Source organism: Bactrocera neohumeralis, chromosome 6, assembly GCF_024586455.1.
Source record: "Bactrocera neohumeralis isolate Rockhampton chromosome 6, APGP_CSIRO_Bneo_wtdbg2-racon-allhic-juicebox.fasta_v2, whole genome shotgun sequence".
In the NCBI taxonomy this organism is placed as follows: domain Eukaryota; kingdom Metazoa; phylum Arthropoda; class Insecta; order Diptera; family Tephritidae; genus Bactrocera; species Bactrocera neohumeralis.
This window is the reverse complement of record NC_065923.1, coordinates 20,047,215-20,060,665: the sequence shown is the minus strand read 5'-3', so window position 1 is coordinate 20,060,665 and position 13,451 is coordinate 20,047,215. Positions and strand designations below refer to the sequence as shown.

The following is a 13,451-nucleotide window of genomic DNA, read 5'->3' as shown; positions in this document are numbered from 1 at the left end:
GAGGCTCATTTTTGGCTAAATGGCTTCGTAAATAAGCAACATATGTCTCCGTGATGACCATGTAAAAGAAGTCGAATTTCATACATAATGGCACGAATAAATAACTTCATTGATATCCCAAACCGTTTTTGTTTTATTTAAAAAACTTTTGTAGAGCTCTTAGTGAAAACCCCCGTTATGTCCATAGGAAAACACTTCTTTGATAAACTCCATGGAAAGATAATAAATTAGAGTTTATGGTACCATGTTTATAACAGACTGGAAAGGGTTATTTTTGGGTGTATTTGAAAAGAAGAAGCCTGAGAAATTGTCTCCGTCAAAACAATTTTAGGGACATAAACACCAAAATTTGATGTTTAACTCGTGTTAAAGACAAAGTTTTATTTTCTTAACTCAATACTTGAGGACAATGTACCCAATTTTCAAACTAGAAGTTTATGAAGTACTATCAGACACCGTCAGAGGTACCATTTGGAGTATGCATGCAGAAAACCTTGATAGCAAAAGTTCTCAAAGGCAAATAAAATTTTGCCTACAAAAAGATAATTTATATCCATAAATACCAAAGTAGGGTTCAAAACAAATGAAATGATTAATTTTAATTTGATAACTCGAGTTTATGATAAAACAAAATATGACCATTACTTTTCGTTCAAACTCGTCCGACAAATGTCCACATATAAATATTTCTCTGTGTATTTGAGCACGTGCTTATGCAAAATGGCTCAAATAATCTCGTATGCATTTTGACATACAAACAGTTCGCTTTTGTTGCATTTGTTGGCCTTGCTAATCCGCATGAGAATACTTACACAACATTCTCGGAATTGCTTTGCATCAATGGGTGAAGTGAAATTGAGACCCCATGTATCATTGGTCATCGGATCCTTCCAGTAAACAAAGCATTCTGATGCCTGACCAATGCGTGTGCCTGGAAGAAAGTGAGAGGGATATTTAGGATATCAAATAAGTATAATATGTAGATATATAGTCACCTAAAATGCAAAATAACGTAACATCACTTTTCATAAGTTTACAAGTGAAGGAAGAACGATCAAATAGAAACCAATCATATTGAAATAAAATTCACGTTTTGGTTATAAAATGGTTATTTAGTGGATATAGTGGACAGCGGTAGCTTAAAATTATTTATGAAACATAGTATGTGTAATATGATAAAGTGAATTGTAAGCAATAAGAAGAACAACTTCAAATTTTTTGATACGTTGTTTTGCATTTTAAGTGACGATATATCAGTAACAACTTTTGTAGAAAAACTTGAACTTGCAAACATCAAAAGTAATAAAAAATAGTACTGATTGATTCATAACAAAACGTCAAAATTGTTATATTAATTCTATATATGAAGTCACGTCTCACCGATTAGGGCATCTACTAAAATTTTATTATCTTCAACACCAAAGCGTTGTCAAACAGGTTCTTCAATAAGTTTTGTCGTTTGAAAAGAGAGGGCGTTGCTCTAGCCCAAAATTTTTTTTTGTTTTGTTGGTACACTCTTCATATGAACTTACATATGAGAAATTTCATTTCAATCTGTCAATTTATTCTTTGTTTACAAGCCTTGTCACAGAATTTGGAAAATGGAAAAAATTGAATATCGTGCAGTGATAAATTTTTTATTTTAGAAAGATGGGTTGCTGAATTTAAACGCGGTTGTACAAGCCTTGAAGACGATCCACGTGAAGTACGTCCAAAAAGTGCATCAACATTTCATTTAGCAGAGGCCATGCACATCTCATTAGGCAGAGTGAGCTATATTTTAAGTGAAATTTTGGATTTTAGGAAGCTGTGTGCATAGTGGGTGCCACATTCGCTGACAATGAAACAAAAACACATTCGAATGCGACTTTCTCAGCAACATTTAGAGCGTTTTAAAAAGGATAAAGTGGATTTTGTGCGTCGATTCATCACTATGGGTGAGACTTGGCTCTATCACCATGTTCCTGAATCAAAACAAGAGGCTAAAGAGTGGCGTGAACCTGGTTGTTCGGCTTCGAAACGAGTTCGTGTCCGGAAATCGGCCAAGTAGGTTATGGCATCAGTTTTTGGGATGCGAGAGGAATTTTGTTTGTGAATTACTTGCAAACTGGTAAAACAATTAATTCTGCGTATTAGTGTAACCTTTTGGACCAGCTGGAGAAAAAAATTCGTGAGAAAAGACCCGGTTTGCAGAAGAAAAAAATCCTTCTTCATCAGAAAAATTGGCTAAAATCCATGAATTAAAGTTCGAATTGTTGGAGTATTCATCGTATTCAACAGATTTGGCCCCAAAGACTTCCATTTGTTTCCAGAACTCAAAAAATGTATGCGTGACCAGCGTTTTTCATCAAAGGAAGAGGTCATAAGGGCTGTTGAAGCGTATTTTGCAGACCTTCTGGATTCTCACTTCAGGGATGGGATCCACAGATTAAAGGATCATTGGGGCAAGTCTATTAATGTTCAGGGAGTTTATACTGAATAATAAAGTGTACTTGAATCATAAAATTGTGTTTTTCTTGTCAAACGACAAAACTTATTGAACAACCTGATAGTTACATTCATAATGAGAAGAAAGTACATGTCCCTCTGATGGAACTAATATACACTTCTTGAAAAACTTTGAGCACACATCGAGCAAGCTGGTATTGTAGCTCCACTGTCGAAGTGAATGCACACTTATCTTAAGAAGGCTGCTACCTCAATGGCAGCCACAACTTCTTGAAAAATGTTACAGTGGTCTGGTAGCCTAAAACTATGCTTGAAGGAGAACTTCTTACAGATAACTGCAGATAACTGATAGGTAAGTCTAGAGATAGACCAAAAATACCGAACCTACTCTCCTACAATCGCCATTAATGGGAAGTTTGCATTATTTCTGCTAAATTAAATTGAATTAAATAACAATAAAAATAAATTTAAAAGAATTTTCACTATTTTATATTAGATTTTTACTCACCTGGCTGCACAAGTCGTACGTCCAATATTTTGTCCACCTGACTATTGTATGCCGTTATATGAAATACGCATTCTGGTGAATCCTGGATGCAGGTTATATTAACAGGAACCAAATCTTCAGATACTTGCTGCCATTTAACGGTACCGGCACCGCTAGCCGAAACATGAAATACCTCAGCCCACAACCTGAATGAACTGGCGCAGGTTAACCATATTCATTGAATATTATTGCAAGCGATATTATATATAAGCATTTAATAAGATTTTAGATATATATATTTCATTTACATATGCATATTGAGACAGTTGTTGTTGTTGTGTAAGTAGGAAGTACATATTTGGAAAATGTTTGTTGTTTTTGCAATTTTCACACAAATATACAAAAAATGCGAAAACCAAGCACGAAAAGTACGTAAGGAAGACAGGACGTTGTTGTTGTTTATTGTAGTAGTTGTTGTAAGTTTGTTGGTTTTGTAATTTTTGCATATTTTTATCGGTTGTTTGTTGATTTTTTGACAATTATTCCACATTTTCAATATTATATGTAAATTGTTTTTGAAAAAATTGTAATCAGAGTTTTAAAGTGAAAAATTATTTTTGTGTAAAATTTGAAGAGAAAATATTGATATTCATATTATTAATGGCGCAAAAAATAATATTTTTTTTTTTAATTTACATCAGAACATTTTTGAATTTTAAATAATTTGTTTTTTTTTAATTTTTTTTTTCGAATAAATATAATTTTTTTTAATAAATATTATTTTTTTAATAAATATAATTTTTCAAATAAATTTCATTATTTTTTAATAAACACATTTGTTGTTATTTTTGGTTGCAATTTGTTTGTTTGTTTGTTGTTGTTGTCGATTGTTGGTGTTGATTAGTTGGTTGTGGAGAGCGGTGGACGTTGGTAGAGAATAGAGGAGACCACAGGAAAAATAAACCGGCGAAAGGAAAGAGATAAAAGAAAGAAGGAAAATATACAAAGAAATTAATTTTGGCTTTACAATTGTTGTCATCTTTTTTTACGAAAAAGTCAAAAATTATATAACAAAATTCGAAGAATTCTGAACAATTAAGTTTGTTGTAAATGTTGGCGAAATAAAATAGTTTATTTACCTTAATAAATGTCCGTCACGCCGACGTGATGTCTGCCATGGTGAGTCCTCGTAACGGTACGCCTTGCGCATCAATGGCGCACAGGAGCAGCTCAACTTGTTACCCATGGCGCAGCTGGCACAACCACCCTGACCTCCAGCAGCTGGAATAAAGTTGTTGTTGTTATTTTTTCAATAATATTTATATATTTTTTATAGAAAAAACCACAACAATGCGCAAAAAAACTAAAAAAAATATTAGTTTAATAAATTTTTAATTTTCATGTCACCCTGTGTTTGCATTATACTTTACAATTTCTTGCAATGCCTGTACATTTGCTTGCACTTTTTGTTATATTCATAAATTTAACTTTTTGTTATGATACCTACCTTTACCTGAGGCACCCCGATGTCACCACATTCCGCTTACATCTGCCTGTGAAAGCGCTTGACCGCGATTTAAGGACTGCGAACGTTGGTTGTGACGATGAGCGTGATAACGACTACCGCGCTGTAAAGAGCAAATGTCAAAATTTAGCAAATCATAGTATATTTTGAATAATTTTATAGAGATAGTAACAGAAAATGATTTTTTTGTGTAGGTATCAAACTCTTTTTCAAAACCTACCACTTCTTCATAGAGCTTAAAACTATAAAAATCGTTTCTAAATTCATTGATTTAAATTATATAATTATGTTCCAAATTTTTAAGCGCTCTAACAAATAATTTTGGAAATTCATTTTTCAAAAATAAAAATATATACAGACGATACCTATCGATACAATAAAAGTATTTTAAACCAAGACTACCATATGATCAAATTTGACCCAGACTGGTCCATATAAACTTTGCGCGCAAACCGAATCGATACAAAAAAATTGTTGTTTCAGTCAGCCCGAATGTGATCAGATGATAACGGGTGGTACACGTTTGAGGTACTTTTTTCAATAGCCGTTTTTTGACAGGTCATGCGTGAGTCGTGTCAACCTGTCATGTTATTTTTGTTCAGTATTGTTTGACATTTCATCATGGAAAGACTTGGCCCTGAACAACGTTTACAAATCGTTCAACTTAATTACAAAATCGAAAATTACCACTCACACAACTCGGACGGACGTATGGAACGAGTTGGCGCATTTTAGGTCGAGGTCTTAAATTGAAAGCGTACAAAATACGGCTTGTGCAAGGACTGAAGCCGCTAGACTTCCCAAGCGGCATCGCTTCGCTCTATGGACTTTTGAAAAGTTCAAAGTAAATACGATGTTTTCGAGCCAAATTTTGTTGACCGATGAGGCCCATTTCTCGCTAATGGGTATTTAAACAGCGACTTCGCGTTCCGATAATTTTAAATTCAAATATGTATGGGTCTGTGTTACGACAACGTTAACGAAAACGTTCGTGGTTCCCTCGGGGTGAGCCGCCGCAAGGTCAATCTGGGATTTACAATCAGGAAGTTTTTCTTTGTGTTTTGAGGAATTGGCGTGGAATCAGATATTATGAGCTCATACAACTGCCGAACTCTTAATTCGGATCCGTACTGTCAACAATTGGACGGCCCGAAGGAAACAATCCCAAATTCCAAAACAAAAGTGGTCAACTGAGCGAATGATTTTGCTGATGAAAACATCGCCTCAAGAAAATCTTATGAAAATTGATTGTCCCATCTTCAATATGACAACAAGTTATCAAACAAACCGTGACTTGATTTGACTTAAAAGTGGATCATTCAAACTCTACCAAATAAAATTTTAAATCTAATGAATAAAATGCTTTTAACTTACTAGACCTATTATAATGAAAAAATGGAAGACAACAAAAATGTCAGAGATATAAAACTTTGCGGAAAGCAAAGTTATCGTATTGCTTTCACAGCTCACTGGTCAGGTTACACTATTATTTTCTGTGTGAGTGAGATCGTGTCAGGAAACGCCAGAGATAGGCAAAAATATACGACTATAATCGACCTAATGCTGTAAAATTTTGGTTATGGTTCTCTATTTCAGAAATATATTGTTCAAGAATCTGTAGAGACCCAAAACCGTTAAAAAATTCGTATAACGTCTTCCGATAACTCGGTAAATACCTAACGAATTAAAGTTCTGTGGTCTTCAGTTTCTTCTCTGAAAGTATGATGTTTACTTGCACGGTTAAAGCGCTTATTAAGAAGAATAAGAGATAGATTACCCTATTTTACTCCACCAAGAGTGCTTTGACATTTTGGTTGCATTTTTCAAGCTCTTCTCTCTTCTTAATTACATACAAAAAAAGATAAACACACTCTCCATCTTTATAAAAGAACTTTAAGAAAATTAATAGTGGACAATGTACGTGTATTAGTAACTACATACTAGTCTATATAAATATAACGGAATTGAAGGAGATGCATTAAAAAAGGTAATGACAAAAAACGAGTTGAAAGCGCGCAAGGAAATAGTTAATTTATATAACAATGAAAGCTGCAGCATTTCTAACATTTCTGGTAACAATGAAAAATTACAACGACAACAACGACGACGACGTCGACGACAGGCACTTAAGCTAACAAATGACAAACCTATTTACACAGGCTTCTCATGCCCGCACAGAAAACGGGAATACAAAGGAGAACTTGTAGAGAAAAACTGCTCTCACTGCAGGCACATAATGGTTAGGGAAAAATAAAACGGTTAAAGGATGAAAAATCATTGCGCTAATGCTTGAACTTCCTTTATACTTATTTAAATTTTTTTGTATTTCTTTAAACATATTTAGTTGGAGTAGTTGGTAAATTCATTTGAGTTTGTTATTTACTAAGTGATACATGAACTATAACTAATATACAGGGATTTCCAATAAGAGTGTTAAGATTTCTTTCCACACATTATTTCATATGAAGTACAATCGATACGATTAAGTGCTGAATATAACATCATTCAAATCGCCTTCACGACGTCTTTTGTAGGAACGAATTCGAATAACTCAGTTTTGGAGGACTTTGTCATGAACAGCACGTTGAATATAGACTTGTAAAGCTTGAAGAGAGTCTAGTTTATTGCTAACTTCTTCAATGACTTTAACTCTACAAGAAGTAGTCCAATGGCGTTAAATCAAAAGTTCTTGAAGGCCCTTCAATGTCACAATTTCTTGTAAGTATCGGAGTTCCAAACTTTTCTCGCAAGAATTCGGTTGTTACTCGCGCTGTGTGGTACTTAGCCACGTCTTGTTGGAACCAGATGTTGTCAAGATCAACTTCTTCCCATTGCGACCATAAAAAGTTGGTTATCATCGATCTTTACCCATCATCACCATCTTCATTTCGAAACACGTACGAAACGATGATTCCACGAGACCAAAAACTACACCAAATGTCAATTTAGGTGAATGTAAGGGTTGTTCATGAATAATTTATGTATTTTCTTTGCACTGGAATCGACAGGTTTTGTTTATTTATCGCACCAATCAGATGAAAGTGAGCCTCATCGGAGTAGATGATTTTCTTAAAAAAATCAGTCAGCAAATTCACGTCGGTTACGATGGCCTAAAGGCTTTAGTTCTTGAGTGAGAACAATTTTATTCGGATGCAAGGCAAAATCCTTTCCCAAAATCCGATAGGTTGTGGTTTGAGGCAGTACCAATTCTTCAGAACATCTTGGAATCGGCAAATTGCGGTCTTCGAAATTCTAAGATAAGATATATAAACGATTTCTTTGAAATCCCATCAAACAGACAACATAACTTTTTTTTGGTGACTATCGACCTTCTAAGTGATTTGAGCTGTTTCAAAAGCGCTTAAAACGAGGATCACTTCTTCGACGTTTGATAAGAAAATCACAGTGGTTAATGCCCTGAATTTTGTTCTGTAAGAACATGAGAAACGCATATGTCAGTCTTCGAAATTAATCCTTGACGTTTTGTGCGCTTGTGAACAGTCGCCTTAGACAAATTTAACGTATCAGCAATGCTCCCGTTCTTATTCGATAATTTATATCGATCGGAACCAAATTTTCTAAACCAATTTTGGTTTGGCTGTTCAAATATATAACGGTAAAGCGGTTAAGTGTGAGGTTGGACGCGAAAAATTTCAATAAGATCAGCTGTTGTCATCAGACGAAATATATACCGAATCTTAAGGCGAATGCAAAATACCTCTCTATTAAACTGTCGGAACTTCTGGCGAGTCAAAATCAATTTAAAACTGGAGGATACTCTACCAATCTCACTAAGCAAATAGCGAAATGTTCTTAATCCTGGCCCGACCACTGTTTGCTATGGTTGTCTCGCCGGAAACTGTTAACGGAAAACCGCTTCTTCCAGCTTTTAAAGTTTCACAGTTCAGTGGTTTATTCCAGATGAGATTTTCAAGCTACCTGGCTATCTCCGGTCCGAAAAGCCACCAACCAAATCGATCATATTGTGATAGAAGGAAGACACGACTCCAGTGTTTTAGATGTGCGTACGCTCCGAGGTCCTAACATTGACTCGGATATCTATATTGTTGTAGCCAAGATACACACTCGCCTCTGTGCACGATGAACAAAGACCCAAATCTATAAGTCACTTATCATTCTCGTCCTGCGTGCAGAGGCACGGATGATGTCAACATCAGATAAGTCGATGTTACGAGTTTTGGAGAGAAATGTTCTGCGGAAGATTTATGGTTCTTTGTGCATTGGCAACGGCGAATATCGCAGTCTATGGAACGAGCTGCACGAGATATACGACGACATTGACGTAGTTTAGCGAATTAAAACACAGCGGCTACGCTGCCTAGGTCACGTCGTCCGAATAGATGAAAACACTCTAGCTCTGAAAGTATTCGACGCAGTACCCGTCTGGGAAAGTAGAGGAAGAACTCCACTCCGTTGGAAAGACCAGGTGGAATCTCCAATTGGCGCCAAACAGCGAAGAGAGCAAACGACAGCCGCGCTGTTGTAAACTCAGCTATAACCGCGTAAGAGATGTCTACGCCAATAGAGAAGAACAAGTTGGCAAACTAATCCAATGACATTTATTCCATTATCCGTATCAATTTTCTGGCAGTGGAATTGAACTAAAATTGCACTTCTTATCAAGTGTTTCAAATGCGGTTAGAGTCACATATGATAAGCTTTACGATGGAAACGTCAGATGGCGCTTGAGTACACTGCAGTTGTCAAAAGTCAGAATATGTAAGGAGAAGCCGAGCTTTCACACTCAAAGGGAAATTTTAATCGTATATAATATTCCTAGAAGATTTGAGAGATCCTTAAAGGGAAAGACTTCTAAGAAGCTCATTACAGTTAGATGAAAGTAAAAATATAAATCTTAAATTATTTTCTAAAAACAAGAAACACTGTTCTCATCCCAAAATCTAGGGCTTGAGCAATGTGTTATATTCCTTTCGATACAATGGAGTAATAACTAATATGTTTATAGCTTTTTCTAATATAAAATTAAAGCTACCAAAAATAAAATCCCGTTAAATGAGATTTTCACATTCAATTAGCCGGCACCACAACTGTAATTGTCTTAAAACCAAAAATTCAGCACTCAAAGTAATCTCTCACAAAAGAAATTAGTTATCAGGCCAAAGACAATAACAAACTTTACAAAGTTTAAAAAAAGCACAGACAAAGTCGCATGTGTGGTGCAAGCTTTCAATTCCAAATGCTTGGTTGAGCGTGAGATGTGTGCGCAGCAGCGCCACACTTACCAACAATAAATTATTTTCTTTGTTTAATCTCTTGAACTTATGGTGGCAATTTATAACATTAGAAGGAAAGTTCCGAACGCGGCAACCACATTATTCTTACTTTGTCAGCTGAAACAAAGACGCCAACGGATAGAATAACATAATCACTATGGCATAGAAAGGGAACGATTAAGAGAGAGAGAGGGCGCGAGGAAAGGAGCGAGAGTGAGCTAGAGTGAAGGGCGTGGGGTGAGCGCATGCATTCAAGAAGATTATCGATTCTATTTTCAATGTTTTTGCAGCGTTTTAAAAAGTTTATCCTAAGTGCAGTCAACGCTTCAACAGCGCTAGTTGTGAAAACAATACTAACAACAGCAGCAATAACAACAACAACAACAGCAAACAATTAAACCGCAACTAAAGTGTCAACTTCAATCAAGTAGTTTGGAAAGCTTAGCAGATGCGCACAAAAACAACATTACCGAGAGCATTATGAGGGACTAAAAAGCAGCAGTGGATTGGGCGGGGCGAAGACGCACGGAAAAGTCATCAAGACATTTATATAATAAAGTGGGTTTTTTTTTGCACTGATGAAATCACAATGCATGGAAGCTGTTACATGTGGCATAAGAAGACTGTCTATGTGTGCTGGGGTTAGTTTTTGCTAATATGTCCAGCAGATAAGCATTGTCTTGATTGCTTCGCAGACAGCGAATTTAAATAAATTTAAGACGATTATTGTTATCGACATTAAGGGATGTTTGTTGACAAAAAATCTAAACTGTTTCAAGTTTTATTTGTGTTTTGATATTTAAATGGTTTTATAGCTGAAGTTTTTGGGAGAAACTTTACAGAGCTAGAAGTAAAAATTGGCCATTGATGGCGCGTTATCCGATGGTAAGGAGACTAATACGAAAGTTATTGCAGACACAAAAATCTTCGAATTTTCGGCGACATTTATTTTGTTGAATTTATTTTATCTCATAAACTTCGTACCCGAGTGTGGAAAGAGCTTACACTCAACAAAGGGACTTAATTTTCATATACATATGTATGTATACGCTTTTGAATTTTCAAAATTTTCATTTTTATTGTTGTTACTTATTGAGATACATTTTATGGTATTTTGACCTAATTGTGCTGAGAGACTTTTGACAATGGAGTTGGCTTCAGATTATCCAATAAAAACTGGAAATACCTTGACATTATCGACGACCTCAAATAAAAGCACAAAATTGAAACTGTTACCTTACATGGACGAGGCGATGAGCCAACCATTTCAGCTGAGACCTCATTTGATTCACCTACAGTTCTACCCGATATACTAGTACAGAAGAATATCTTATACCCACAATTTTTCGCCAATTAAACGAATTAAAGATCGTCGTGTCGGCATCAAAGAGAGAGTATCTCTTGTGCATCGACTAAACATATTTTGGATAATGGCTTATATAGCCTGCCAATGCTAAACTACCTTTAAATATGAGTATGAATCTTTTGCAAAAACGGCGTCAAGTAGCAGTTGCCAAAAAGATACGTGAAAACGTAGCTGAGAAACCTTTGTGCCGTGCTGTCGATACAATAACCAAGCGAAATGGGCTCCACAAAGAATTCGCTTAAGGCACTGAAGGCTATCCCAGGCAGGGTATGGTATGTATAAGCCCTGGTGTATAAAAAATTGGTTTAGACATAAGCATTGTTGTATGGGCTCGGTTTGTTTTTTGGCAGTCCGATTCAAATATGATCCGATGATATTGCTTTTATTTACTAAAGAACTTCATTGTAAAATCCAAACACATTATAGACCAATGTTGAGAATATTCTTTTTTTTAATTTTCTGCTAAATTGATTATATTTGAACACCAAAAAAATTGAGTCAATTTACATGTTTTCGGCTCTTAACTTAAAAAACTGTATTTTTAATCGAGAAAAAAGTATGCTGGTAGATTTATTATTAAAATTTACACTGCCAATTAAACTCACTGAAGCGTAAAATGGAAATAGTAAAAAGTGCATAAAATAGTAGAATGAAACCCATTACTAGAGGAAGGGAATATACAAAGTTTAAGGAAAAATAATAATTTTAATCTTTTTAAAGTAAAAAAGCGGTTTATCTCGATTTACATATCCAATGGAAAAAAGTAAAAATAGATGTAGGTAGTAAAAATATTTACAGCTTTTTTGTTAAAAGCTCAAATATAACCTTAAGTTAAAAACTCAAATATCCAAGTTTTCAGTTTTTATACTCTTGATACAGAGAATAAAAGTTTTGATCCCCTAACAGTTGTTTGTATCACCTACAAATAATCGAGTTATATATAGAGTTGTGTATATTCTATATTACATACGAGTATGATCAGGATGATTAGACGAGTTGAAATGCGAGTGACTGTCTGTATGTAAGCTGAAACTTTCATAGATGGGCGTAATCGGACAACTGCCACGCCCACAAAACGATATTAATCGAAAACTTATAATTTGGCACAGGGGATGGCAATGGAAACGGAAAGGAGCACCTGGGGCACACAAAATTTAAAAAAATGGTCGTAACTTCGCCCTACAATAGGTCTGATGTACAAGAAGTGTTCCAAAGTAAACTGGACTATAAAACAAAAAAAAAAAAACAGATCAAATGGTTTTTTCGGCAAAATCAAATTATTTTTTTCAAAATCGTCTCCTTCTGCTTCAATACAACTTTTTGCACGGTCCAAAAGCATGTCGAACGAGTGTTTTAGCTCGTTGCCCGGTATGGCCGCCAGTATGCCGGTGCAAGCCTTTTGAATGGCCTCTACGTCTGCATAACGATTTCCTTTCATGAGCAAATGCATTTTTACGAAAAGGAAGAAGTCGCACGGTGCCATATCAGGTGAATATGGGGAGTGGTTAATGGTTAAAATGTGATTTTTGGTCAAATAATCGTCCTCGAATGTTGGATTCTGAGCAATTTTTGGTCGTCAGTCAATTTGTGCGGAACAAACCGTGCACACACCTTTCGTAAGCCCAAATGTTCGGTCAAAATGCAATAAATCGATGTTTTGGAGATGTTCAATGCCATTTCCATGAATTTCAATGATGATTTCGGCTGATTTTTGAGGAATTCACGCACAGTTTCATTTATGTCCTCACGACCACTTTGAAAACGTTGAAACCATTCGTGCATTCTGCTACGAGATAGACAATCATCGCCATAAGCTTGTTTCATCAATTGAAAAGGAAAGTCGGTAAAAGTTTTACCAATTTTAAAACAAAATTTAATGTTGGCTCTTTGTTCGAAGCTCATTTTCGCAGCGATAACACAAACATACTGACACTTAAAACGCAATAACTTCACTTCCAATCGATCAATCGATGAAATATCATGAAATTCTCAATGGACAATCGATAAAGATAGCAGATTCTAACGCACTAGTCGACATATAGATGGCGCGACCAGGGGCGCTAGATCCAAAAAGTCCTGTTTACTTTGGAAAGCACCTTGTAAATATCTCCTAAGCCATTAAAACTACAATAACCAAATTCTGTTAGGGCAATTGCCACATCAGCTCATACCAATGGTATGAAAATGGATGAAATCGAATGAAAACTCCACTCACTCCCCGTATAACGGTACTGTTTAAAACTACTAAAAGCCGATAAATACGCCAGAGACATTAAATTTTATCCCCGAAATGGAATGTGAGCACTCTAATGGAACCGAGGTCAATATTGGATGATAGGCGTGGCACTGCCCACTTTTAGATAAAATTTT

At 35.5% G+C, this 13,451-nt stretch overlaps 1 protein-coding gene across 2 annotated transcripts in view; it reads right to left on the bottom strand.

Annotated features, from left to right (window-relative positions):
* Positions 1-13,451, bottom strand: part of LOC126762206 (protein still life, isoform SIF type 1-like) — a 154,755-nt gene that overhangs the window by 11,416 nt on the left and 129,888 nt on the right. Inside the window, exons 4-7 of one of the 2 annotated variants that reach the window (XM_050478774.1) lie at positions 4,443-4,563; positions 4,075-4,216; positions 2,957-3,150; positions 813-931 (exon numbers count right to left, since the gene is read on the bottom strand). In XM_050478774.1, the coding sequence (XP_050334731.1) occupies positions 813-931; positions 2,957-3,150; positions 4,075-4,181 (420 nt within the window). In that variant the 5' untranslated portion in view covers positions 4,182-4,216; positions 4,443-4,563. Of the gene's footprint in view, positions 1-812; positions 932-2,956; positions 3,151-4,074; positions 4,217-4,442; positions 4,564-13,451 lie in introns of those variants that run through there. The other variant, XM_050478775.1, reaches the window with a different exon arrangement.